Source organism: Panulirus ornatus, chromosome 8 (genome assembly GCF_036320965.1).
Source record: "Panulirus ornatus isolate Po-2019 chromosome 8, ASM3632096v1, whole genome shotgun sequence".
Taxonomy (NCBI): Eukaryota; Metazoa; Arthropoda; class Malacostraca; order Decapoda; family Palinuridae; genus Panulirus; species Panulirus ornatus.
The window spans coordinates 43,999,012-44,026,451 of record NC_092231.1 but is presented as its reverse complement, the minus strand read 5'-3'; the positions used below and the strand labels follow the sequence as shown (position 1 = coordinate 44,026,451).

The 27,440-nt window shown below is 40.7% G+C and overlaps 1 protein-coding gene across 1 annotated transcript in view; it reads right to left on the bottom strand.

The window, feature by feature from the left end:
* The window catches only part of LOC139749920 (neuronal acetylcholine receptor subunit alpha-10-like), a 254,491-nt gene that overhangs the window by 33,188 nt on the left and 193,863 nt on the right, over window positions 1-27,440 (bottom strand). Inside the window, exons 3-5 of the mRNA XM_071664334.1 lie at window positions 9,241-9,500; window positions 6,817-6,861; window positions 4,379-4,488 (exon numbers count right to left, since the gene is read on the bottom strand). Of these exons, the coding sequence (XP_071520435.1) occupies window positions 4,379-4,488; window positions 6,817-6,861; window positions 9,241-9,500 (415 nt within the window). The remainder of the gene's footprint in view (window positions 1-4,378; window positions 4,489-6,816; window positions 6,862-9,240; window positions 9,501-27,440) is intronic.

Below are 27,440 nucleotides of genomic sequence, written 5' to 3'. Positions count from 1 at the left end.
TTCATTAACTATCTGTACTCGAAGTGGAGGGAGTTTGAAACTCGTGGGAGCCTATCTCTTGAACATTTTGTACTGCCATACTTTTCAAATTTCTGCATGTTTTTCGAATTTCTATGTTTTCATTCACTTTACTCCATTCATCCACCACATCTTTTCTAACACAATTCTTTCTTAAGATCATGCTATACCCTCTAGCTGTTCTATCTTTACGATTCTCGACAAACTGCTCAATTTCTCCGTCATCAGTTTTTAAAGCTTAAAAGTTGTGATTAGCTCACCGCTCACTCTTCTGTCTTCCAAGGGGGGTAAACCTAAAGTACTTTAGTATCTTGTGATAAACTTCTCTTTATTCTGGTACCAAATCTGGTTGCTTAGCTGTGGACCTTTATGTGCTCTCTGTGCATTTTTAGGTGCGCCGACCAGACCTGAGAAGTACATTCTAACTTTGGCTTTACGTAGGATGTTAACTCCTTGCTGAATACTTTCTTTTATAAGTTAAATGAATCTAATTCCAACATTTACTGGCAGTTAGTTAGTCTTCTTAACTCTTCTTTATGATGGAACTTGCACGACAGAAGAGGGACGATGTCGACTACCAAGTCTCTCTCACTCACAGACACCTGCAAGGTAATACTTATAGCAAAGCCTTCTTTCGCTGTGATCCATCCTCATTACTTTACATTTACTCGGGTTGAACTTCATCAACTATATCTCAGATCAGTTCTGAAGTCTGCCAAGGTCATCTTACAAGTCGATTAAATCTTTCACGATTTTCGTCACCTTCATGACTATTGTATCATCCCCATATGTATTCAGGTAGGATTTACCTTTTGGTAAATCATTCACACAGATCAAGAGGAACGGGATACTGTAGCACTCACTTGTGACTTCAGCCTATCTTAAGAAGGCTTCTCTGACATACTCTCTTTGTTCAATTTTTGTAAAGATAATCTTTTATCTTCCTAAGGAGTTTCTCTCTTATTCCTTTCTTGTGATCCACAATGAACCTTTTTCCTACAGCTACCTTTCCCATGATGTGTTGTCTGAATGGGCCATCCGCTACCATATCTTAAAACTTAGATTTATCTATTGTAAGGATGGCCAATCATCCTCTTTCTCTGTATTCCTCTTCTCACCTTACTATCATGAATTTCCATAGAAAGAACGCTTTTCCTTATTCGATCCTCATATAATCATTTACTACTTATCCATCAGCATTTATATACATTACTTTCAGTTTAGAATTATGAACTAATGCTCTTGACTACTCTACAGTGCTAGTGGGGATGTTTCGTCCTCTTGCCTTATTTGTTTTCTCCCGCTTCTTGCTTTTATCCCTCTGTCCGTCTATCTATCTATCATCTTTGGTCTCCTCTAAGTAAGTAAACATGTAAGTAAGCAAGTAAGCATGTAAATACTCCTATCTCTGACTCCCTTCCCTTAAATTCTTTTTTCCTTTGGAATTCAACCAAAACCGAACGCTCTTCCATTCCTGGGCTCAGTACTTCTCCTGACAACCTTCCTCGTTCAGTCTCCAGCAGCAGCCACTCTGACAATCAATCCGAAGCTCTGAGCAGTGGATTCTTTATGTTACACCTCCCAGGACACATCATCTTTTACGGCTCCATCAATTCTTGCCCGCCCGCATACACCTTGCCTGTGAACGATTTACGCTGTTATATCTAATATTGCTTGTGTCGTAGTCGCTTTTATGCAGGATTCCGAGCGTAATGTATTGATATTGAGAAGACAATATCAATAGGGATTTTTATTTGGATCACATCAAGATGTTCTTAACGTACAAAAAAAAAAAGTCATCGCTCATTATTCCCTGTGTGTCCAATAGGTTTCGAATTAGTAGGTATTCCTTCAATACGGTGAATTGTATGCATAACTAGTAATATATGTTTCAGTCTGGTAGCATTCTATCATTTATTCGGTTCCATCAAAAAAAAAAAAGAAAAAAATCTGCTGACGAATGCTACTTAACCAGACTCAAGAATCATTCATCCTTTTATCACTTCCATAGCATGTGTTTCACTAAACTGAGGGAGAGAAGAAAAGTGTAACTCAGGCAAGACCGTGCCTAGAGCACAGTGTAAAGGTTTCTTCGGGAACAAATTTAGCGTCAGACCTGGAACATGGTGAGGGTCAGCGTACGTTACTATTTCAAGGTTGGCGAGAGACTGTAACAGTTAACTTTTCCCAACATTATTTATACCACATAATTCTTTTAAGTTTTGTACATTAGCTGCAGATTTTATGGATATGTTGCGAGATCATTATCCTTCTGAAGCTGTACATTAGAGCAACAAACGAGCCAAATGTCAAGCGGGATAGATATACATTACAGATACTTTTGAGTTTACATTGGATACCCTACAATCGAAGCATAAAAGATGAATTGGTAAGACACTGCCAAAAAAAAAAATTTCATCCGACAACACTGAATTCAGCAGCACAAGATGGGTCTGTGAAAATCTTCCGTAACATGAGTCAGTAACAATAAAGTATCCAAATGTGGTAGGTTCATCGGTATGTTACTGAGAGGTATATTCTCCGATATGGATACCCTTGGATTAACTCAAGCCGACTTACAAGCTGTCGATTTCCAAGGCCTGCCACAGCTGTGGTGATTTACCTCAGCCGAAGCTGGTACTCGTTTATCTATCAACCAGAGGAAGGATGAACGGCCGGTTGAGCTATGCACCATCTGCCAGCGACGGGGATCGAACCCAAGCCAATGGATTAATAGTGAGCAACGATTACCATAACACCACCAAGGCGCCTTAACGTAAACATGGCTCTGACATAGACATATTACGTCTAGGAAATTATAAAGAATGTTTGGCGTATCTGCTTCAAAAACAATATCTTTTGCCTTTAGCTTTACTTTTCTAATAAGTCTCCCAGATGGAAAAGGTACTTTTATTGCATCATCATGTGATACAATATTTCATCAAATGGAAAATATGATTTGATACCTTGTCTTACTTGAATTGAAAGGGAGAGTATAAGTAATACTTTCAGCCAATCAAGTACACTAAATTTTCTATAGACAAACGAACTAGAAAATGACAAGCAGAAAAATGCGGCATTATCTTTGCACCAAATACTTTACTAAAGAACTCCAGAATATAATGATTGATATAATGTTCTTATTTCTCTCAAGCGTTACGCAGCTCCTTTATTTCCCTGGCTCGATATATTGTATCATTGTTAACGTACAAGATGTTGCTCTAAGTGATAATCACGTTAACTAAGTACCGAACATGAATAGACATGATACATCTAAGTGATAATCACTTTAACTGAGTGCCGAATATATATATAGATATGATACAGATACATTCATGCATTGCCAAATTTACATACGTAAGCTAACTTTTTCCATGCTATCAGCAATGTTTTATTAATGATTGAGATATTCTCTAAATTATACAATTCTCTCTCTGAAATGTTAGTATTTGATGAGTAAGAGTAATTACATAGTAAGGTCAACACCATTGTCCCGGCAAGGGTGTGTGGATATCCATTTCATCCTGATGGTGTCCACATTTACTGCCAATTCTCCCGAGGATAACGACAATGGACTCTGAACCACCTGGGAACAAGCTGAAACCTCATTAATCACTGATTGTTAATAGTTTGTCTAGCGACCATTTAACTTGATTTAGATCGCTAGATTTGTTTCTTGTACTGTTTTATGACCATGTGTCTTTCGTCCTTAATCTTGTATGGCAAATCATTATTGTCAGTTTAGCAGAGATCCAGAATATTTGTTAATCAAACGGCATTCTAATGTGCGGTTGTAGACATTGTAGACATTTGCCACAACATAGTTCACCATCCCGTACCGAGTTCTTCCCACACATTTACTCCAGTTGTGTGAGCATAGTAGTTTTATTCAAATCTCATGATCATCTCTAAGAGTGGCAACTACGTCTAAACTTGGCAGGTCATGATTATTTTTAAGAATACTATATGATTATCACTTGATGTGTTGTAGGAGTGTATATGTGACAGAAAGGGAAAAGAATGCTGAAAGCAATCGTATAATACCGGAAGATCCTTTAACTTTAAATTGCTTCTTAGGTATCCATGAATTAAAAGAACATAATCCCAAGAAGTGTAATCAATGTTTGATTGATTGTCAATTGTTTTTCCTCGAATGTTTTATGTCACTTACCCCTAATTTGTCATGAAGATCATTATCACAACCAGAATGTATGTTACAAACAGATGTATCATGTAGACTACATAACATGCTTTAGAGTCAACACTCCTTTGATACACTCCTCACACATTTGCCTCTCAAGAAAGCAGCACCTCTGACCTACACTTGCCTTAGGGGCACAACACTATATAAAGCTCTCACTTGTTATAGAGTACGATATCGGGGAGCCAGATCTTCTCACAGGGAAGCCTGATGGTCTCAATACCGTTGTACTCATTCTTGTCCCAGCGCAGCAGCTCGTCCACCCACTCCTGCCAACGACACAAACCAAAAACATTTTCTCAGAAATGTTGAAAAAAAAGATGACGAAATCTTTTAAGTCTTTGTCTTCTTTCTCGCCATTCTTCCTTTCAATCTTCAAATATGTACACATTAATCATACATACAGAGAATATTCTTGAATATGTTTCGAGAGTATTTACCACAAAACAATAATGGAAATACAAATGCAGCGGAATACATGCAAGCATTTGGCATTGTTCTTTCATTCCTACGAAACATTATGTGAGTAACAGTCTCCTGTGTTACGTTTTTAAGAATTTTGTCCTAACCAGAGCAACCTTCTTAAGACTCAAGAGTCAAGGTAACCTTTATAAGACTCAAGGCATCCTTCTCAAGGCATCTAAGACAATCTTTTCAAGACACAATATAACATTCATAAGATTCATGGTAACTTTCTCGACTGAACTGACCTATGAGGTCTCATTGCCTATGTACATAGGGCGAAAGGTAGTATATCACTTGTGATTGAATAGCCAGAAGGGGCTCTCTTCAGCAACATACTACAATGAGATGAAGCCCACTGTTAATAAATGATGAGAAATGAGTCTTTCTAGCAATAGGTAAGTTAAGGATAGGCTTACGAGTGACACAAAACAAGAAGTAAAGTTAAGAAATGGTGCAGATAACGAGAGTGGAAGCCTCTCAAAGGCAAAGAGCAACGGCTGATGAGAAATGATTGATACAGACATGGAATACTCTTAAGTTCGTATACATTTCCTTGAACATATGTGTATCTATTATAGTGATCGTATGTTACGAGCGAGGAGCTCTTTTACGAAAATCTGGCAGAACTCACCAGTACTTACATCCGCCTCAGGTAAGTGAAAATATTGAGGAGCTGAAAAAGTGACGAGTACTTAATTCATCTCAGAGAGATATGAGTATATTCGACGTAGATGGTTGAAATATTATCAGGCTGATGTTCAAAAATCAAATAAGCCCGTCTGTGCAAGGCCAACGTCTGACAAATATGTCTGAAATATCCCCAATAAATCGGTTTCTGCATTTAAAGCAGGGAGGGAGAGGGGAAAATTTCCCTCCCACATTTTGGTTATCGGACATCTGCTCATATTATACCCACGATGGCACAACACCTCCCCCAATATTTTCTCATACTTTCTCCCTCTACCGAGCAGTTAATCCTACTCCAAATCTTATGATACTCAGCGATCTAAGCTTGTAATTTCATGGGCAATCTTTCCTGTGTCCCGTTGATGTCTGAGCCACCTGTCTACTGTTGACTATTTGGTCATCCTCAATCACCATGTGTACCTCCAGTACACACACACACACACACACACACACACACACACACACACACACACACACACTTACATACATACATACACACACACACACACACACACACACACACACACACACACAAGCACCGTTCTCCTAATTGCTCTTTCCGGGACTTCAGCCGTTCATGTATCTATTCATCTGAGACTTACGAAATAGGTCTAATCTTCGCCATCTTTGAGAACGATATATATATATATATATATATATATATATATATATATATATATATATATATATATATATATATATATATATATATATATATAAGTGATGAGACGGGCGACACGAGCGTAAAGCTCGGAACATTATAAATATATATATATATATATATATATATATATTTTTTTTTTTTTTTTTTTTTCAAACTATTCGCCATTTCCCGCGTTAGCGAGGTAGCGTTAAGAACAGAGAACTGGGCCATTGAGGGAATATCCTCACCTGGCCCCCTTCTCTGTTCCTTCTTTTGGAAAATTAAAAAAAAATTGAGAGGGGAGGATTTCCAGCCCCCCGCTCCCTTCCCTTTTAGTCGCCTTCTACGACACGCAGGGAATACGTGGGAAGTATTCTTTCTCCCCTATCCCCAGGGGATATATATATATATATATATATATATATATATATATATATATATATATATATATATATATATAAGTGATGAGACGGGCGACACGTTCGTAAAGCTCGGAACATTAAAACAGTAATAACAATAATTACACTCCCTCCCGGTATTGTACAAATAGGTAATAACTCATCCAGACACACAGATATATACACGAAATGAAAATGAAAAGTGTATTGACAATTCTTTCCATTTCTAATCTGCGATACTGTGAACAGAATGAGATGGAAGATTTGAAACTATCATATGTTCATTGTTCAAGACATCTTCAGTTGTGTAAGCCTCAGTCAAGTGAACTGACCTGTATACACGACAAGGTTTAATTTTCTTACCTGGTCCAGCCAGACGTTCGTTGTAAGCACCTGGTTCTTACCTGGTCCAGCCAGACGTTCGTTGTGAGCACCTGGTTCTTCTCGTCCTGTAAGTAGGAAGACGAAAAATATATCAACCTCATTTTCGCCTGTAGTAGTTCTATCGTGTATCAACGAGAAACCAAACATGACATGAGGTCGATAACTGCCTGAGTGATGTGAATCTTATCGGAATGAGTGAAGGATCGATTCAAAATTTGGGAGAAACAATCGAGGTCTCAGCATAAGACCCACTTCACGTCTTTTCTTGATTCTCCAACCACTTTTTCCCACCTCCCATCTCCCATTTTTAAATTTTCTGTCATTGGATGATAACAGTCTGAATGTGGTCCCAAACGCTTAGTCGTGGGGGTTGAAAAGTACCCTGTGCTCCGTCTGACCCTCGCTTACTGTAGAGGAAGACCTTAGGCAGTGGCAGTGGTAGTGCTGGCTTTTCCAGCGATCCTAGTACTGCACTTCTTATCCATCTGATCGTCTGTCTGTTCATTTTACCAGAATCTGTGACGTATCTACCAATCTTTGTCATGCTGATTCCATCTCAGCTTTAATTGTTTACTAATATTTTTCCTCAGTTGGAGACTTATTGGCCTCCTCGTCTGGATATGGAGTCCATTGGCATCATCTGCATGACCATTCTTGGGGATTTTTCCTTGCTTCATGCATCTCCTGCTCCTTCTAAAACCACCTGTAATACTTCTGTATCATTGACTAGATTGACATAAGAAAGTTCCAAATTTTCCATCGGTAGATCACTACTTTTACCAAAGCATTGTTTCTATCCTTGCAGATTAAATACCAGATATCATCTCTTTCCTTATTCAGAGTTTGATCATTACTGTTTTGAGGTCGTTTCTTATCAATTCTTCATTCTTGCCTGAAGTTACGTCGTCATTTTCAACCAGTTTAAGGCTTCGCCATTTAAAACCACGCATTGCTTTCCTTCGGTGAACCAACTTCCAATCTAAATACGTATTTCATCCGTTATCAACGTGATTTTTATTTACATAACAGTCTCTTTTATGGCATCCTATAGCATGACTTTTGAAAGACAAGTTATATTACATCAGAGAGTACTGGTAATCTGATCAAATTTCTCTCACAGCTGGAAAATCTAAAACGTGGATCGAGCTCCATTTTGTGAGGCACTTAGGTAAATTGGGAGCTCAGGAGAAACACGGCGGCTCGCGACAGAATTTTGACCGTGACTTCAAGAGAGTTAGCCGCTACTGTAGTTGAATGTTATTCCAGCTTCTGGGCTATTTGAGAACTTGCCTCTTCGAATTGATCTCCTGGAGGTCTAATTGTGGACGATGCACATATGAGGATCGCTCTGGAGGGGCTCAGCTCACAAGGAAGTGTAGATGAAAAGTTCTACGATACAGAGGCGAGCTGTTTATAGTCTCCATTATTATGGAGAGTGAGGAGAATCAACGGGTGCTTATGTCTCCTTTGCCTGCATGGTCCACCTCATTTTAGAATTATGTCTTTCATCTATCACAAAGTATATTCTACGTACTGCCCTCGGTAGCTGTCTTTCTGTATCATTAGAATACTCGTTATCTTTATTTCTTTCAGATTTACATAAGATATACGTAGAATTCTGATACTGCAAACTTGGTAAGTTGAATGTATGACGAAAATCCTGACCAGGGCTTGTACACGTAGTGGCTAGTAGTAAGATTGGTTATCAGTTCCTGATGCGTTTGATAATAGAGGCATCCATTCATATGTGAGTAAGGAAGATGGCACCTGTTCACAACGAAGTGAGGTAAGTGGGTGTCTTTACCAGGAGAATATATCTGGTGACATGTAATCACATTTGTACACTTCTCATGTACGAGCCGATCCGTCAACATTATTCTTATATGATCATACTCGAATGATCCCATTGAAAATTAGGTCAGTAGAGATGGCTACTGATAGAGGAAGCCACGTGAATGACTCCTAGCAAACACTGGTCAGGAGGAAGGAGTATAGTCTGTATACACACGTATCCATCACCTAATTCGTCCACATGCTGGACAGCTCCCTTTTTTACCCTATCTCGTAAGTGACCGACTGATAACGTGAGAGGGAAATCAAAATGATCAGATATTCGCCCCGTTAGCGATAATACAATCAAAGAAATTAACAATAAGGTAAAATACATAAACAGATGTACATAAACAGACATAAGTTCCCTTATAGAATGAGTGTGTATTGACATGTTTGTGTGTGTTGTGGATACATCTGTAAGCGCTTTTGTTCTGGAGGATGATAGGTTGCAGAAGTCACTGTACAGGCATCATTACATACTGGGTTTCAGATGAAACAGCTGTATTTACGGCGTAAGTAAGTATAGTTTAAACAGCCCCATAGTATATCAAGAATTTATGCAGAATGCATGCGTGAATCAGATAGGCATGATGAGGGCGTGCGATACTGACCATGTCGAAGATCTGGGTGAGGGTGATGCCCAGCTGGATGACGATGGGTTGGGAAGCGTTCCTCACAGGCCGCACATCCCTGTCGTAGCCCTTCATTAGAGCATCCAACAGCCGCTTCTCATCGTTCTCCTCCAACTTGATGGTCCGGGACGTGGGCATCGTCGACCCCGGACTATTGTTACTACTGTTACTGCTGCTGCTGCTGCTGCTGCTGCTGCTGCTGCTACTCTTCGTGCTGGTTTCGCTCGAGGTACTGCTGCCTGCGGGGGGAAATATCCTTGTTTCACAAGAGCCTTTCAAAAACTTTTGCAAACGTTGATCAAGCCACTACAAGTAGAATTTGTAGTACAAGGTTTCATACTGCTGTTACAGAGCATTATGGGCAGTCCCCACCTGCTGAAAGAAAATGCCTCTTGTTAATTACTTTTCAGCATCAGTGATGCAAACTTTCGTAATTCCTATTAATGATAATACTCCTCAAATCTAAAGAAAATGATCCCATCAGAGGAGACTGTTTATCACGTATTGGGGGCGTCTAAGGAACAACACAGATGTACCAAATGTTGAATGATAAGAATAAATGAGAAGGGAAAACATTTAAGATTTCTTTGAATCCTTTCTATCTTTATGAGGCTCTTGTACCACTTAGAAAGTTGGCCACGTCCAACGGCCGGGACAACAGGTCATAAAATGTAGCAATGTGTGTGCGTCTATGTTCAGAGAGTGAAGGGCAACTGAGGATTGAATAACCACACACAGACCTACCAGCTAGGCAGCCAGTCTGCCAGCCAGCCGTCCAATCATCCAGCCAGCCTGTTGTAGGTGGCTGATGGTGGCGCATGATATTCCAGCCCTTCTATCTTGGGTCAGGTGATGTGCTTAGTGTTTAAGTTTTGCAGACCTAAGTAGATGAACATTAAACCTAATGCCTACATATGAACATGCATACTGATACCCTCTGATGAACAGTTATACTGATACCCACTGATGAACAGTTATACTGATACCCATTGGTGAACAGTGTTCCTGAATCCTACTGATGAACAGTGATGCTAAAATAAGCACTGCGCTGCTTTTGTACTGTGATCACTAAAGTTAGAAAGTTGATGATGGAAACCATTAGAGGCACTGCGATGATAAACAAGTGTGTGATGACGATTAATGATCGCCCCATATGTTACTGCACTCTGATAATGCAGTCATCATCAGGAGGACTAAGACAACGAATAGTGACTATGAAGGGTACAGTGCTGATGAACAGTGATGATCAAGAAGAAAAAGCCGAAGAACAGTGACTGAATTTAGTGCAATGCTGACGGAAAGTAGTCATTAAGGGCACTGTGCTGATGAATGTAGATCATTAAATACATTGTTTTGGTAAACAGCAATTACTTTAGTATGCTGTGCTGAGTAACAGCAATTAATTAAAATAATTTCGCTAATGAGCAGTGGTTATCAAGGGTATATCCTCTTAATAAAAAGTGGTCATTAGGAATACTCTGGTGATGAACCGTCATCCATTTTATGTGATGTTAATGAACAATGAGCAATAGATGTATGTTATCGATGAAAATTGATTACTGAGGGTACTCTGTTGATAAGCAATATCTCTACTATTACCGTGCAGTATGTGATCTAAGAAGTCAGTGATCGGCACTGGGTATCCTTCAGTGTTCAAAGGCGCATTTTTTCTTAACCATATCCAAACAAACCAACAATGAGGTTCACATATCCATGGTGAAAAAATCTTTGAAACTTAATAAAGAAGAATTACAATTCTTTTCAAGGACCAATATTAGGATGTGCAATGGCATAAGAAGTGGTTGAATTAATACTCGTAGTAGGACTTATACTAGTAGTAGTGGTAGCCGTAGTAGTAATAGTAGCAGTAACAGTAGTATCAGTAGTAGTAGTAGCAGTTATGATCAGTTCCTTGACGTCATTAGCATCATCTTAGCCATAGGAAAAATTTACAGGCCTTCCTCTGAAAAATCTGTGTGTCCTTTTACTACTTGTACCACATTACTCCATGGGTTTCTGTTCTCTTCCACTATCACAAACAGCCTCGTTAGGACCCAATGGTCTGTTGCTGTTTGAATTTAGATGTAGTAGTAGTAGCAGCAGCAGCAGTAGTAGTAGTACTTTGTGGAATGAACATTTAAACTTATATTCTGTTGAATGTTGGATGTGATGTCAGCTATTTCCGTGTAATTAAAACCCTGTTTTGACAGCCCAACTATGAATTATTAAATGATTAATTCAGCGGCAGAGGAAAGTTGATATCATTAAATTTGCCACTTGGTAGTTCCAATATACATGTCACAGTTAACTATTAATAATTCAAACAGGTGAAATTTTCCTAGGTAAAGAGGGGTAACGAAAATATTACCAGCAGAAACTATAGCATCTCTCTCTCTCTCTCTCTCTCTCTCTCTCTCTCTCTCTCTCTCTCTCTCTCTCTCTCTCTCTCTCTCTCTCTCTATGCCCATAGATATGTCTTTCTGTTGGGTGGAAAGTATTGTTATGCGGGTTTTCTAGTGTTTTATCCGTTGAGTTGCACGTCTGTACGAGGTATGTTAAGACTGTGTATGTTGTGTATGTTGTTAGAAGTGCATGTGTTTGTCTGGTGATATAGTGGTGCAAATATGTCTGTATGCACAGGGTAGTAGTCTGATTTTACATAACGCTACTCACCATATTCTGTCTTTGTGCTTGTGGTCTATATATATAGTTTGCAGTGCTTAATGTTGTCTGTTTGTACATGGTGGTTTGTGCGTATATTTGTTTATGGTGTGGTTGTGTGTGTGTCTTTGTGATTGTGCGTGTTTCTTGGTGTACTTGTGTGTTTTTTTTTGTGCATGATGTGTCTGAGTGATTCTTTGTTTATGATGTAATTGTGTGGGTGTTTTTTGTGTATGATAAGTTTGTATGTATTTTTGTGTACACTGTAGTTGTGTGTTTTTTGTGTACGCAATGTTTGTGCTTATTTGAGTGTGCTGTTATTGTGTGTATTTCTTGGTGTATGCTGCGCTTGTCTTTTTCTTTGTGTATGTTGTGATTTTTGCGTGTTTCTTTGTGTATTCCGTGGTTGTGTGTCTATCTGACTGTTCTGTGGTCAAGTGTCTCTGTTTGTTTTGTAGTGCATGTTTCCATCTGGTGTTCATCCTTGTATCTTCTTCACATTCTCCTCTTTACTTCTCGTCATTTCTTTCCCTCCCTTCCATCTCCTTTCTATAATTCCTCCCCTTCCCTCATTCCCCTCTTTCCTATCCCTTCCTCTCACCTCTTCCCTCCCTCATCTATCTCAACACCCTCCCTCTTTCCTTCACTCCCCTCCCTCTCCTTGTTTCTCCATCTGGCGGCGTCCAATATTGTACACACGAGGCCGTACGTGTCTGCGGATCGTATTTCTAAACGGGATAGGAGTTGAATTCCTCTCCAAAGCGATCCAACGATAAGCTACTTTTTTCAAACCCTCTTCTCTTTCCGGACGACAATGTTTTTCCTGAACAGTTGCCGCCTTCTTTGGGGTAAAGGTCGGGGGCATTGTTCGCTTTAGTCTCTCCTAGGAGACACGATCAAAGTTAAAAGGGGAGTTAGAAGTCAGAAGAAAGCGAGAAGGCCCGGGTTTAATGAATAAAGAATTGTGGAAGAGATACCGAAATTAAGAAAAAAAAAAAAAAAGGATGAGAGTTCTATAATAGGTTACTTTCCCAGTAGGACACCATTTATATAGTGATCGATAAATGAAATAAAAAAGGATTTTCGGAAAAAAGAAGGATCAAACCATTAAGGTTGAAATGCCCTGAAAAAAGAATGAAAAAGGTCAAAGTTGAAGTGAAAAGCAAAAGGACGTCAGAGAGAGAGAGAGAGAGAGAGAGAGAGAGAGAGAGAGAGAGAGAGAGAGAAGAGAGAGAGAGAGAGAGAGAGAGAGATTACGATGGACGAACAAAGATGAATGGAGAACACATCGTCAGAGCGAAAGATGTAGGAGGAAGACAAACAGATCGTTAGTGGGAAGGGTGCAGGAGGAAAATAGAGTTTGGGAGTAAGTCAGAGAAAATAGAACGACAGAGAAAAAGGTCGTTGGATGAAGAGAGAGAGGTTTTGTTGACCAGACGGTTGTTCCAGCTAGACACTTGAGTCTTGAGCCAAAAGCCGTGTTGATGGTGGTACCGTCGTGCTCATGGGTAGTACCGTCGTCCTCAAGGGGATTATACATATGTTGGCTCGATGCGACCCATTTGGCAGTGTCACATCAACAACCACACTCCCTTATTGTTCCCCTGCTCTCCTTAGGGAGGAAAATGGATAGCGGGCGGGTTGTGGTAAGGAGGTAAGACAGCTATGAGATGGAAGGTTTAGAGTGTGGGATTGAGAGGGCAGGGAAGGCGAATGTAGAAGAACTGAACGAGGAAAAAGTGAATGTATGATGGCTTGGGAGAGGAAGGCGGCTGATAGTGAAATCAGTGGGTCTGGGGGAGTTGACTGATATAACTGCAAGTGTATACAGACTGGGGAAGGAGTAGGTGGGTGTGTGTAACCTGGGAAAAAGAGGATGTGTGAATCAGAGTTGAGGGGTAGGAAGTATGTGGCAGCTGAGAGTGGGGATGGCAGATGTGTGGGAGCTGAGGGAGAATATGGTTGGCGTGTAGAAGGGTGGGTCGGGGACGGCTGGTGTGGGGAAGCTAGGGCAGGAGACGACTGTGGAAGCTGGGGGAGGGAATGGCTAGAGTGTGGAAGTTGGGGAGGGTACAGCTGGTGTGTGGAAGTTGTGGGAGGGGGCGGTTGGTGCGAGGAAGCTGAGGGTGTGTGGAAACTGGGGAGGGAACAGTTGCTGAGTAGAAGTTAGGGAGGGGACAGTCAGTGTGTAGAAACTGGGGAGGGAACGGATACTGTGTAGAAGCTGGGTAGGGGACGATTAGTGTGTGAGAACTGGACGAGGGTAGGATTGGTGTCTGGAAGCTGGGGAGGATACAGTTGATGTGAGGCGAAAGTGCAGATAACAACTTGTGGCACAGTCACTGATGCAGTAAAAGCTATTCTAGTAGCTTCAACCTATTCTTTTTTCTCCCTTAGCCAAAAAGACATGATGATTGTGAATACTTCATTTCTAATTGTATCTAAGCGACACATTGTTGCAAAGTTAACTCAGAAGGGTTTTAAGTTTAAATCATATCTAACTCCTCAGACTACCGAACACCGACGCACATCCAACTGTCGCCCCATTCTCCCACATACTAATTCTCTCAACTTGTTTACATCACTTGCAGTCTTCTCATACCTGTTTTTCTAATAACTTAGATACCATGTTTAGGACATTTTCTCTCTTCATGCGTCAAATTGCCCTCATCTACCGCTTGTCATTTTACAGCCATTGACAGCCCTAGTCTTGATTAACATTGCCATCCCACATATTTTCTGTCAACTCCTAAACATTCATTACCCTTCCAACAAATTTCTTTCAGCTTTTAAACCTCAGCACATAACCTGTCATGTTAGTCCACTGGTGAGGAACATTGAATAATCTTGGGGACGATTTATCAATCTCGGTAAGAATTAAGTCAACCAGCCTTTTCTTCTTCAATGCATCTATGTGAACCTGCACATCTCTTCCCTATCCGTTTTGTTTACTTTTCCCCTTGTTAATTTTGAAAACACGTTCATCTCTCTCACTAACATATGATCACCTAACAAGAGAAAAGCTGATATCTCTGCATCAACTCTCTGTACCTGCACACCACCAACAATATTACTCGTTTCGCGTATAGCGCCAGCAAATGCTGCCCTCGCTCTATAGAACAATCTACAATGCATATATAACTTTCATTCACTTCTTCACTTGTGTATGATGGTTACGTACTTCTCGATCTCCGGCAGTATGGCTCCCTTTCATGCGTCCAAACACATATGTTAACTTTTCTGTACCATGTCACCACCGTCCTTTAAGATCACTCTGGTTAATTGCTTTTCTACAAAAGTCTTGTCACATTTCCATATTTGTATCTTTCGATATTATTCATAGTTTTCCTCACTGGGTCGCACCCAGTCTTCTTTCCTTTACAGGCAGGGTTGATACTTTTGCCCTGTTGACTCGTGAGCCTGAACAGCACCTCAAAATACTCTCACCATCATTAACTGCTATCAGTTTGCCCTGATAACATTTCCATCATTTACTCCTATCTTTTCGTCGTGATGACACTTCACAGTTCAGATAATTCGCTTTCAGTTCCAATACTCCATTCCTTCTTGCCCAGTTTTTCATTCATTTCCATCAGAAATTTATACTTTCATGAAACTTTACACTGGCCTCTGTTAACCACCACTCTCCTTCTCTCTCTGTCTGTCTGTCTGTCTCTCTCTCTCTCTCTCTCTCTCTCTCTGATTTATACCAAGGATTGCTCTCATACATCTGTCATTCTTCCCTAGGTATCTGCATTAATTTTCTGACGCAGTCTCTTTGTTTGACAACCTTCCTAATCTTCCTTCTCTTCCTAATATGCATCATCATCTGGGTGTCCACATAATCTCATTTTTCCCATCAATTATACCATTTTCGTTCCTTTGCAGATTACTGATCACAGATAAATCTGTTCTCTCACACGTGGACGTCCACAAATATATAACTTCATAGTTTCGATTTCTCCTTCATAATTTTCCTTTAGACAATCAACTAAAATCTTCGAGTATTCTAAATACAACCTTAACTAAGAGCTCCAGAGCTGTTGTACCTCAGATCACAACAGTCATGGATCTTTGACGTTTAGTATAAAACATATCAAAAGGAATACAAGTCTGTAAATACCATGGATGTTTTTATTTTCTTTAATTTTTCTAAAACACTATCACTTATTACGGACAAGCGTGTTTCATCAGTTATTACTAGTTTCTTCGGCCGGCCATAACCATTGCTTAGATTATTTGGGGAGGTAAGGGCAAAGGCCATCTTCACTACAGCCTTATCTTTACTACACCTTCATCTTCTCTATAGTACTACTACTACTACTGTTATGCTGCTATGCCACTATGTTGCTATGCTGCTGCCCCTCTGCTGTTATGTTGCTATACTGATGATGCTATGCTGATATGCCGTTACGCTGATATACGCTATGCAACTTTGCTACTAAGGCTACAACCAGTACATCCCATTGAGCCAGATTTGGATTTATGATATTTTTTCTGTTAATGTAGCGTTTTCCACAAACAGATAGACACACAAAATAATGCACAATATTAAGTGGATAACTAGCTGCATTATCTGACGCTGCGCGGGGAAAAAATTGCTTATGTACAAAATATCTTTTGCATGAAAATGACCTTTGTTGGCTTTTAGTTGGTCTACAATGCCCAGTGTTGAGAAACAGAATAATCACTTCTGAGTTGAATGAGTACTGTGAAACTGTTGCATCTCTGAATCTTGAAATGTGACCTTTGCTGGCTTTCATTGCCAGGCTCTGGTACTCTTGGATCCTAGTTTTGAGCCTCAGATAAGTTGTTATAGTTTGAGGTTGCTTGGTCGCGTGTTATGAATACATGCGGTGAACCAAGTGTAATCTATATCTATATGGTTACGTTGGCCTTTGTTGGCATTTGAAGGCGACGAAATGGCCTTCGCAGCCAAATTGCGGTAGCTTAAAGACTTGGCCCAGATTCTGAACTACGACTCCTAAAATAGAGGGCCTCTTGGTTCTCCAATTTGGCACTGAAAACAAAAATACAAATAAACTCAAGAAGCAAAAACGCAAAACCACTTAGATTTCTGCATAGATAAAATCACTGAACCCCAAGGGTGCAGGAAAAACTTGGACTCCACAATGAAAAGGTCCTTGAGGGCACTATTTTCCGTCTTCTGTATGACACATGGCTCCAGTTCGCTTTATCCCTTGCACACCTCACAACCTCCTGCATGTTCAGGACTCGAACATTCAAAGCATCTTTCGCTCCATCCTTCCATCTCCTTATTGGTCTGGTATTAGAACCCATGTCTGATTCAGTCAATGATGCTTACTAAAACACCAAAGAAACTCATGCACAGATAATGATCATTAAACTATTCTGATTTTCTTTACCCAGTGTCCTCACCGAACTGTCCATATATGATTCTCCGTATTACCTTTCGTGATTAGTTTACAGTGCACGATTACATTCTTAATTGCATTTGCTGATTATTTACTCATTCGACCAGTACCAAAATTAATATATGCACTTTGTTGTTGAGTTCATGTTCCAGTATAAGTTGTGCAGGGCGATGAAACATTTTAGCTCTTTACCTTTTCAGTCAGCAGCCAGTTATTAAGTGACTCTCCTCAAGTTGTTTATATTTACTTTAATATGCTTAGGTCCCGCCCCCCACAGACACAGACAGAGACAGACAGACAGACAGAGACACACACACACACACACACACACACACACACACACTCACCATCTTCTTACTATTCGTGTCTACTATTGACCTTCGGACGCTGTTATGTTTTTCCCATTCATTCATTTACCTTTGTATTCAGTCTCATTCATTCACCTCACGTCTCTATTAGACTTATGAGAATTCATAAGATGATCCATAATTTTTTCTTACTCTTTTTAGCTTATCAAGATCTCAACTTCCAGAGAGAACTACATGTTAATTACACCTTGAATAAACGATTTAGATTACCTTGCCATCCACTTACAACTTCTCCCTCTTAACTAAAGACCCTGTAAAGAGGATTTCCTGGGGCTACTCAGAAAGTTTTAACATTCACGCCATTATACGCCCAGTCTTTCTACATTTTACTTCAGAATCAGCGCTGGCGATATAAACACTTGTATATACTGAACGTACCTGAATCTTCTACCTTCTATAGAATGCCTCAGGTAGTCTCACATATCCAAACATGACTAAACTTTCTGGAAAGTTTGTTATAAGATGGTTCATTGAAGATACGGTCACATATGTGAAGGATCATATGATTAGTCAGTCCAAGTACTGGGAGTAGATTGGCAAGTACTCATCGAATCAGATATTGGATGACGCCCCTCATCGCATCTTGTAGAGAGCATTGTTGAGGTTTCGATTCATGGAATGAGCTAGGCTCGTGTCGTTGCCACTATGGATGATAATTAATGCACAACGGAAGAGGTATCTCAGTAAGCCGGAAGTGAAAAATGCCACGTCTACAAGTGCCTACATAAACAGACCATCTCCGTATCAGAAAAGAACAATATGTCTAACAGGAGATATTCCTATCGTGATAATGAAACGTAAAGCATTGGATCACTAAGCGAAAGATGAAACAGCTAAGTTCATGGGTGCTTCCTTTGTATCATAGAACTGTGTCATGCGTCTAAGGTTTGTTTGGAAACACCTGACTTCAACCGAGGGAACAAAGAGCTTCCCAGTCCCGTTGATTACAAGAGGCATTGTTCCAAGTTTCTATGATGCAGATGCCTGAGGCAGGATGAAGGGGATTGAGGAACTGGCATTGACTGTGTCAAACATCTTCATCCTGGCCGTATGGAGCAAGTGTTACAAAACTGTTGCTCGTCTTTGCTGACAAAACAGCTATGCAGAGAGAGAGAAAAGACCGATTTGCTTTTCTTTGTTGAATCAGATACGATAGTTTTAGCACGTTAGTGGCAAAAAAGAAAAAGACTTTTAGCGATGTGAAGAACTGTCCGGCACTTCTTACAACAATTGATGGGCTGAAGGGTTGTTTAGACTGTGTTTGTTGCAGTTTTTTGTTTCCTTTTCTTGTGTTGTATTGTTTCTATTCAGCATATGTGGCTGTATACTGTTATTGTCTTATAAGTCCTCCTTTTTCATGTATAAGATCACTTACTGTACCGTATGGCGTAAAGGATAAATGTACCAATGCAAGAGAGATCCCTTCGATTCTTGTTATTTTTTGAGTCACTTCCAATTTGTTTCCACTTACTGGTTTTGTTGTGTTCGGATGAAAAAAGAGAGAGAATATATATATATATATATATATATATATATATATATATATATATATATATATAATAACGAATCTAGCTCTCACAGTAATGAAGGTGATGGTCGATATAGAGCACTGTTGTCTAGGTTATACTGCGAGAAGCAGACTCGTCATAAATGATTGTGAAAAGTTACAGGTGTAGAATGAGCCCAGGTTGATAATGATCAGTATTATTAATCAAACATAGAAGTAACAGCAAGTATAATAACTAATTAACCACAAATCAAATGAAAAAGCGATTTCCCAGCACACAACATAAAACTATGTTAATACAACTATAAGTGCATTTAACCACAAAGGCAGCTTAACTTATATAAAAAAAATCGTTACGCTCCCTTACCACACCACCACACCACCACACCTCGGGGAAGAGCCACTACACCTCAGGATGCCGTCTGGGTTGAGACTGCCGTGGAAGGCATCGGCACTGATATATAAGGAGTGGGTATGAAGCCCGGCTTGTCTCAGTCAAAGTGAGACGAAGCAACAAGGACTTGAATGAACGCAGAACGATCTGGTTCCAACGTGGCAGAGAGGCAGTGGTGCGTAGTATGGAGGACAAAATGATATAAGATTTTAAATTTAAACAAGATGTTAGGCGCGTAAATGATAATATATATATATATATATATATATATATATATATATATATATATATATACATATATGCAAAGATTCGAACCCCGTACCATTTGCGTGGTAGCTGGGAACGCTAACTGCGAGACTATGTTCGCCCCCAACAGGGAAACGACTATTCGATTGCTAGTAATCCAATACCCTTAAACAAGATCTTAGCAGAGTACATGACAATATATATATATATATATATATATATATATATATATATATATATATATATATATATATATATATATATGAAAGAACTATTTATGGAGTAGTTTAGATTAAATTTCAGTCATCTTTAAGATATGCAAGTGGTCAGAAATTTTTTCTTTTTTTACAGTGCTCTGGGATATACTCCGGACTACTTTAGTATTAGAATATTTCAATTTCTTTCCCGTATCTTCTCTATAGTTTTCTTCACTTTAACGTCTTCTCCCAAGCACTTGCCTTTGTGCTGCATCCCACACACCCCACTATCTGCACCACAGCCTCCCTTATCGTGGCTCTCCTGGCGTAACCCCAACCTAGTCTATTTTCCATCCTGTCCTCTTCCCGAGCCATGACCGAAAGATAATGAAAAAGTTTCGAAAATATGACATACCTCTCACGGAGACTAAATCTTCCGTGTTATCGTACACTCAGTTCTCCCTGAGCTCCTTTTTTTATGAATGAACTTCGTCTCTTTCCCCAAGAGATTATCAGTTTGATAATTTCCGGCCAACTTCCGGAGTTTTTCTTTCATAAAACTTCAGGTGAGTGGCCACGTTCTGCAGATTATGGGGTAGTGAGACGGGTCAGAACGAGGGGAGGAACGTATGATGGAGAGGAAGAGTAGGAGTAGGAGGATTAGAGAAAACATAGAGGACACAGGAGAATTGAGGGAGGAGGGGAATGAAGATATTGGTGGCTCGGGTGACCACACAACCTAGGGAAAGAGAAATAGGAAGTACCACAGCAAGGAAGATAGGGTGCGAGGAAGAGGGTAATTGAAAGGGAGAGCGAAGGGTGAGGGCAGGCAAGAGACCGGTTAGAAGGGATGTGACAAAGAGAGATATATAAGGAGAAAAATAAGGTGATTATTTTGGCGGTGGTCAAGATATGTCACAGACCCTGATGCGGGTAATCATTGCAGTAGATACTTAACATGATAATCCAAAGCGTTGATGTATTAACTTATTTTCTCTGTCAATGCACATACTCACTTTACTATACATATGACTCGGACTTTCTCCCCTATCTCTGGGGACAGGGAAGAATGAATACTTCCCACGCATTCCCCGTGTGTCGTAGAAGGCTACGAAAGGGGACGGTAGCAGGGGGCTAGAAACCCTCCCTTCCTTGTATTTTAACTTTTTAAAAGGGGAAACAGAAGGAGTCACTCGGGGAGTGTTCATCCTCCTCGAAGGCTCAGATTGGGGTGTCTAAATTTGTGTGGATGTAATCAAGATGAGAAAAAAGGAGAGATAGGTTGTATGTCTGAGGAAAGGAACCCGGATGTTTTGGCTCTGAGTGAAACGAAGATCAAGGGTAAAGGGGAAGAGTGGTTTGGGAATGTTTTGGGAGTAAAGTCAAGGGTTGGTTAGAGGACATGGGCAAAGGAAAGAGTAGCACTACTCCTGAAATAGGAGTTGTGGGAGTATGAGATACTGTAAGAAAGTAAACTCTAGATTGATATGGGTAAAACTGAAAGTGGATGGAGAGAGATGGGTGATTATTGGTGCCTATGCACCTGGGCGTAAGAGAAAAGATCATGAGAGGCAAGACAATAAAGTGTTTACCAAATGGCGTCCTAGCTACTTCTCTTCGTTGTATATCAACTGACTGTTATATTTCTCTCTTGTGTCTCCCCTGATGATGTGATTATTACACGAAAGTGCACTTGGCAACTTATCTTGTTTCATTTTCACTGTGGACTCATAGGAATATACTTGATCACGCACAAAATTGGGATCCTTTCCAATGATATATATATATATATATATATATATATATATATATATATATATATATATATATATATATATATATATATATATATATATATATTTCTATTTTGCTTTGTCGCTGTCTCCCGCGTTAGCAAGGTAGCGCAAGGAAACAGACGAAAGAATGGCCCAACCCACCCACATACACATGTATATACATATACATAAATCTAAAAATCTATACCTAATATATAAAAAACCTAAAAAGTATCCAGGGAAATTTAGTGTTTTCTCTATAATCTTGTACAAAAACCAAAATATCCGAAGGGATCTGCTTGTCCTCTTGGGGTTAAGTTCTGTCTTAAAGCTGCACTTACTAGGAACTACCAACAAGTGAAGCTGTGTATGTAGAAGGTTGCACGTTCCAACACAGCAAGTTTTGATACACGGAGGTCAGACACAACAGACACGGACAAACTATGGCCGGACACAACTATGTCAGACATAGTATGGCCAAGTTGAGTGGGGCAAGACAAAGCGTGGGCCGTCATAAGAGAACCCAACACAGCAGGGAGAGACAGTTAGATATAGCCGACAAGGGCTCGACACAACAAGTCTCGGCACAAATGTGTACGACGTTAACGTAACGGAATGCTGCCAAGCTGAACACAACAATATATGAGTTTTAAAACCTCCACATATAGCATAACAACGAGGATCTGCACTAAGGACATGAGATGACGAGGGCTGACAGAACAGGATTAGAGAAAGCAGTGATCCTTAAAGAGGGATGAGACAACAGGGCAACACAACAAGAGGGAAGATAACAATAAGACTTATCACAACAAAGCCAACAGAGCAAGTTTCCAGGCAGCAAGAGATTACCAGACATTTAAGGAAAAGACACAGTTGGGGTCGACACAGTAAGAGGGATCTCAGGGCTGAGGCTATAAACACCGAAATAAATATCATTATTTTCGTCAGGTTCATCCAGCTTAGCTTAGAGATTGGTCATTAGCGATAGGGCCGTCACGGGACACTCAAGACGCCATGTCTGCCAAACTTCCTCCGGCTCTTTCATTTGTGATGCTAATAAGGTTTCTCGGTTCGCTGGTCATGCTTGTCAACTTCCCCACCATCTCTAGTGTTGTCGTAGGGAAAATCAACTATGTTCTTACGTTGAGTTTAGAAATTAAGTATGAAATGTAAAGTTATGAAATGGATTCAGACTCTACATACAGCTCGTGTATAAAGCGACAATGCAGACGAATCATTTTTAGTTCTGGACACATTGGAAAGAAGCAGTGAAGGGAACGTAATCTTTATTGGCTATATTGAGGAGGAGGGCGTCGAGTACTGTCGGCTGTCCTGCTTCACTGAAACAAAACAAACCACGAGCCCGATGAGGCTAGAATTTATGACGTACTTGCAGCTACGAAACAACCTTGAAGTTGTCGGGCAAGTGGCGTGCTCTCTGCTAACTTACTTAACGTCTCCGCGGGTCGTGTAAAACACTTAACAAGTTCTTGACCCAATTCTCCTAATTGGATTATTCATCGTCTTAGTCATGTCTCTATCCTCCAACACTCCTTTACTTGCTTCCTGTGGTGGAAGGAGGCCTGGCCTTTACAATGCTTGGTGAGGGGAATTACTCATCATAATCACGTTACGGATCTTACGATGATATTATGAGAGGAAATTCTTCTCTGTTGGAGTGTGAGATTATCGGATAGGTTTAGAAACATTGATGTAACTCTTAACCATAATGGTGCAACTCTTGACGGATCGAGACCTTTGAGCAACGAGAATATTCTTTAGTATGATATCATTGTGCACATGGGTCGTGCCGTAGTGCTCAAGAGGCTAACATTTCAGCACCAGGCGACCTCGACTGGCACACTTTTTCCCCCCAGGGCTTTGTCAGCCTGTAGCTCCACAAGGCTCTCTCTCTCTCTCTCTCTCTCTCTCTGTAGCTTAGTCATTCCTGGTACCTTGCAGCCTTACCAGTTTTTGGAACGTTGTATCTTCACCAGTCTCTGGCACTCCTCAGCCTCACCAGTCTCTTGCTACTTGTAACCTCGTCAGTCAGTGGCACTCTGAAGCCTCACCAGTCTCTGGCACTCTGTAGCCTTGCTAGTCTCTGGCACCCTGTAGCCTTGCTACTCTCTGGAACATTGGAACCTCGCAAGGGAATGATTATTTTACCAATGTCTTCAGACAAAAAGGTTTATTCCAAACATAAGTGTATCCATTATCCACAATGCAAAATGAATAATTGCATGACACTGTATAAACCTAAAGTAGAAAGCTGAGGTATGACCTGGTCATTTCAGTCCAACTTCTCTCGCTGCCCTCTCTTTCTCTCTCACATTCCTCAGACATTTTACAGAGGGAAGTCCTGCAGACAACTCCTCCTCTCACATGCTCTTCACCCATTCGTCATCTCATCATCGTCACCAGTTATATGAATCACACACACAAAAATCTCCATTCCAGATCCATATGATCACGTATAGTGAGATTATTATCTAGGACACAGCCAAAAGTTAGGGAGCAAAATTGTGACGCCATAGCTTATCACACTGCCCTCTCAATTAGCACACACACACACACACACACACACACACACACACACACACACACACACACACACACACACACACACATCTAGCTGGATGTATGTTGCAGGAAGCTGCGGGTGAGAAAGACCTGGGAGTCGACATTGTCTCTAACCTGTCGCTAGAGTCCCACTTTAAGAGAATAATTGAGGAGGCCAACTATCTACTCGCAGCTAGTAAAATTGCATTCAAGTTCTTGGGTAAGGAAATATTCAGCAAGCCATTCAAATCTTGAATAGGGCCAGAACTCGAATATGCTTCACAAGTTTGGTCACCGTATCTAAAGAAGCGCCCAGAGATGGCACCCAAAATTAAGAGAGATGAGCTAGTAGCGCCAGGGCCTAAGGAATTTCATTGATGACATTGGGGCTGGGGTCTCTGTAGGTGGCGCTGGGGCTGGGGTCTTTGTAGATGGTGTTGGGACTGGGGTCTTTGTGGGTGGTGCTGGTGCTGGGGTCTTTGTTGGTGGCCCTGGGGTCGGGACGGTCGTTGATGGCTCTGTGGCCAAGGTCTCTGATGGTGGTGTTTAGGCATGAGTTCCTAGTGGGTGCCGCTAGGGCTAGGGCCTCTATTGGTGAAGCTGTGGCTGAGGCCACTGTTTGTGCAGCTCCTTTGTCTCAGGCTGTAACTGTACCACCTCCAGCTGTACTCTCTCTCTCTCTCTCTCTCTCTCTCTCTCTCTCTCTCTCTCTCTCTCTCTCTCTCTCTCTCTCTCCGTTTCTCTCTCTTCTCTCTTTATTCGTTTTTGTACAGTCAAAATGGATTTCTGGTGAAGACGAGTTTTGCACTCCCTTGTCATAATTCATTTCGCCTCCGGCTATTGCAAACAGAGTAAATTTGGTAATGTTTGAGAGAAGACTCTTTGATGAATAATGACTGATCATTTACAGAGCACAGGACTGCATAACATCCAAGGGATTCGGAAAACAAAAGGAATCTGATGATTCCTATAAATCGAGCAGGTTCATGAAAGGATTTTGGATTCTACAAGACAATGTTACGAGCATAATGTAGTCGAGTTATCTGCACACTAATGTATAACCATATGAGAAATAATCTGAGAACTTTTAAACAATTAAATGGCGTATCAAAAGACAAGGAAAAAAAAATCCAGACAAGAACTTGGGTTCGATTCTCATTCATTTGTGTGTAATTACCGAAAAACGTATTTGTTCTCTACGAGAAGGGATGTCTACCCTGGTGGGGCCCCATCTCTTCAGGCTTTTTTATTATAGAATTGCTGAAAGTTCTGTATGTTATCCACATTTACTTTTTCATAGTAATTCATTCATTTATCCATTCCTCCTAAACCATGGATATACTTCTTTATGAACTTTCTAACAATCTATAGTTTTAATTTCACGGTATGGCCTCTGGTTGGTCTGACCCAGCATCTTTCCAAGAACGATTTAGTTTCTACGTTACCGAACTGCTGTAAAAGCTAGATTGTTTTGATGAGGTCACCACCTATTTTTTTCTCTCTCTATGGTTTGCAGATCTAAGGCATATGCCCATTCTTTCTAACTCGGCTCTCTTAATTCTAGCGCCAACTTTACTACCTTCCCCTGGAATTTCTTTGATAATTCTTTGTGTTTCTTTAAGTATAGTGACAAAACATGGGAGGCGTATGGTAGTTTTGGTCCAATGTAGAATGCGAAAATTTTCCTATCCATATTGTTAAAGGCTGCCTTAGTTTTTGCCAGGGGACAACTGGTCACCTTTACTGTTTTCTTAACATGGGAACCTTATGACAAGAAAGGACCGACATTAGCTCACAAGCCCCTATCATACACAGATTACTGTAATTCATTTCCTGTTAGATGATATGAATACTGAAGCCTTCTCTCACTAAGTCCCATCTTCGTCATTTACATTTGCTCTTGTTGAATCTCATTACCAATGCATCAGAGCAACTTCAGATTTTATCTAGGTCCCCTTGTGGGTACAAATACCCTCGCTTTTTACTTACCTCATTACCATGTTATCATCCACAAGCAAGTTTAGGTAGGGCTTCATACGTACCCTCTCGCAAGTCATCGACATAGACCATGAAAAGAGATGGTGCAAGGACAGAACCTTATGGTACGCCACTGGTGACCTCAAGCCATTTCGAGAAAGCTGTGCTGACATACGTCCCCTGTTCCCTTTCACTACGATAATCTTCTATAAGGCGAAGTATATTCCTGCTTGGAGATGCAAACTCTTTTCCAGCCTCGTATGTGGCACTGTGTTAAATGCTTGCTGGCATTCATGATGCAGTGTTTGTGCGTTTTTGGTATTTTGTAGTTGCAGCAGCAGCAGCAGTAGTAGTAGTAGTAGTAGTAGTAGCAGCAGCAGCAGCAGCAGCAGCAGTAGTAGTAGTACTAGTAGTAGTAGTAGTAGTAGTAGTAGTAGTAGTAGTAGTAGTAGTAGTGGCGAGGTTGATAATCGAGATGTGCTGTACAACCCAAAACATTTACTTTGAATGATAGGTTGAGAAACAGTTGTTACCAGGAGCCTTGGTGCTAAAAACAGTTGGTACTGGAGGATGTGGTGCTGGAAGACACATGTGGTACTGGAGGACATGGTGCTGGGAGACACAGGTGGTACTGGAGGACTTGGTGTTTGGAGACAGAGATGGCACTGGTAGACTTGCTGCTGGGAGACACAGGTGATACTTGGAGCCTTGGTCCTCGGGAAAAACAGGCGGTATTGGGAGCCTTGGCATTGGGAAACACCGGTAGTACTGGGTGACACAGGTGGTGCTTGGAGGCCTGGTCCTGGGAGATATAGGCATTGTTGTGAACCCTGGTGCCGGGAAAGGCAGGCGGTACTGGGATCCTTGGTGCTGGAGGACACAGGGAGTTCTGGAAGCCCTTGTTCTAGGAGACACAGACGGTAGAGTTCTAGTTGTGGGACACACAGGTGTTGCTGGGAGCCTTGGTGCTGGAAGACAGCCGATTTTATGAGCTACGGTGCTGAGAATCATATATGGCACTGGGAACTCAGGTACTGGGAGACAGGTGGTACTGAGAGCTCCTTTACTGAGGACATAGACAGTACTGGGAGTTCTG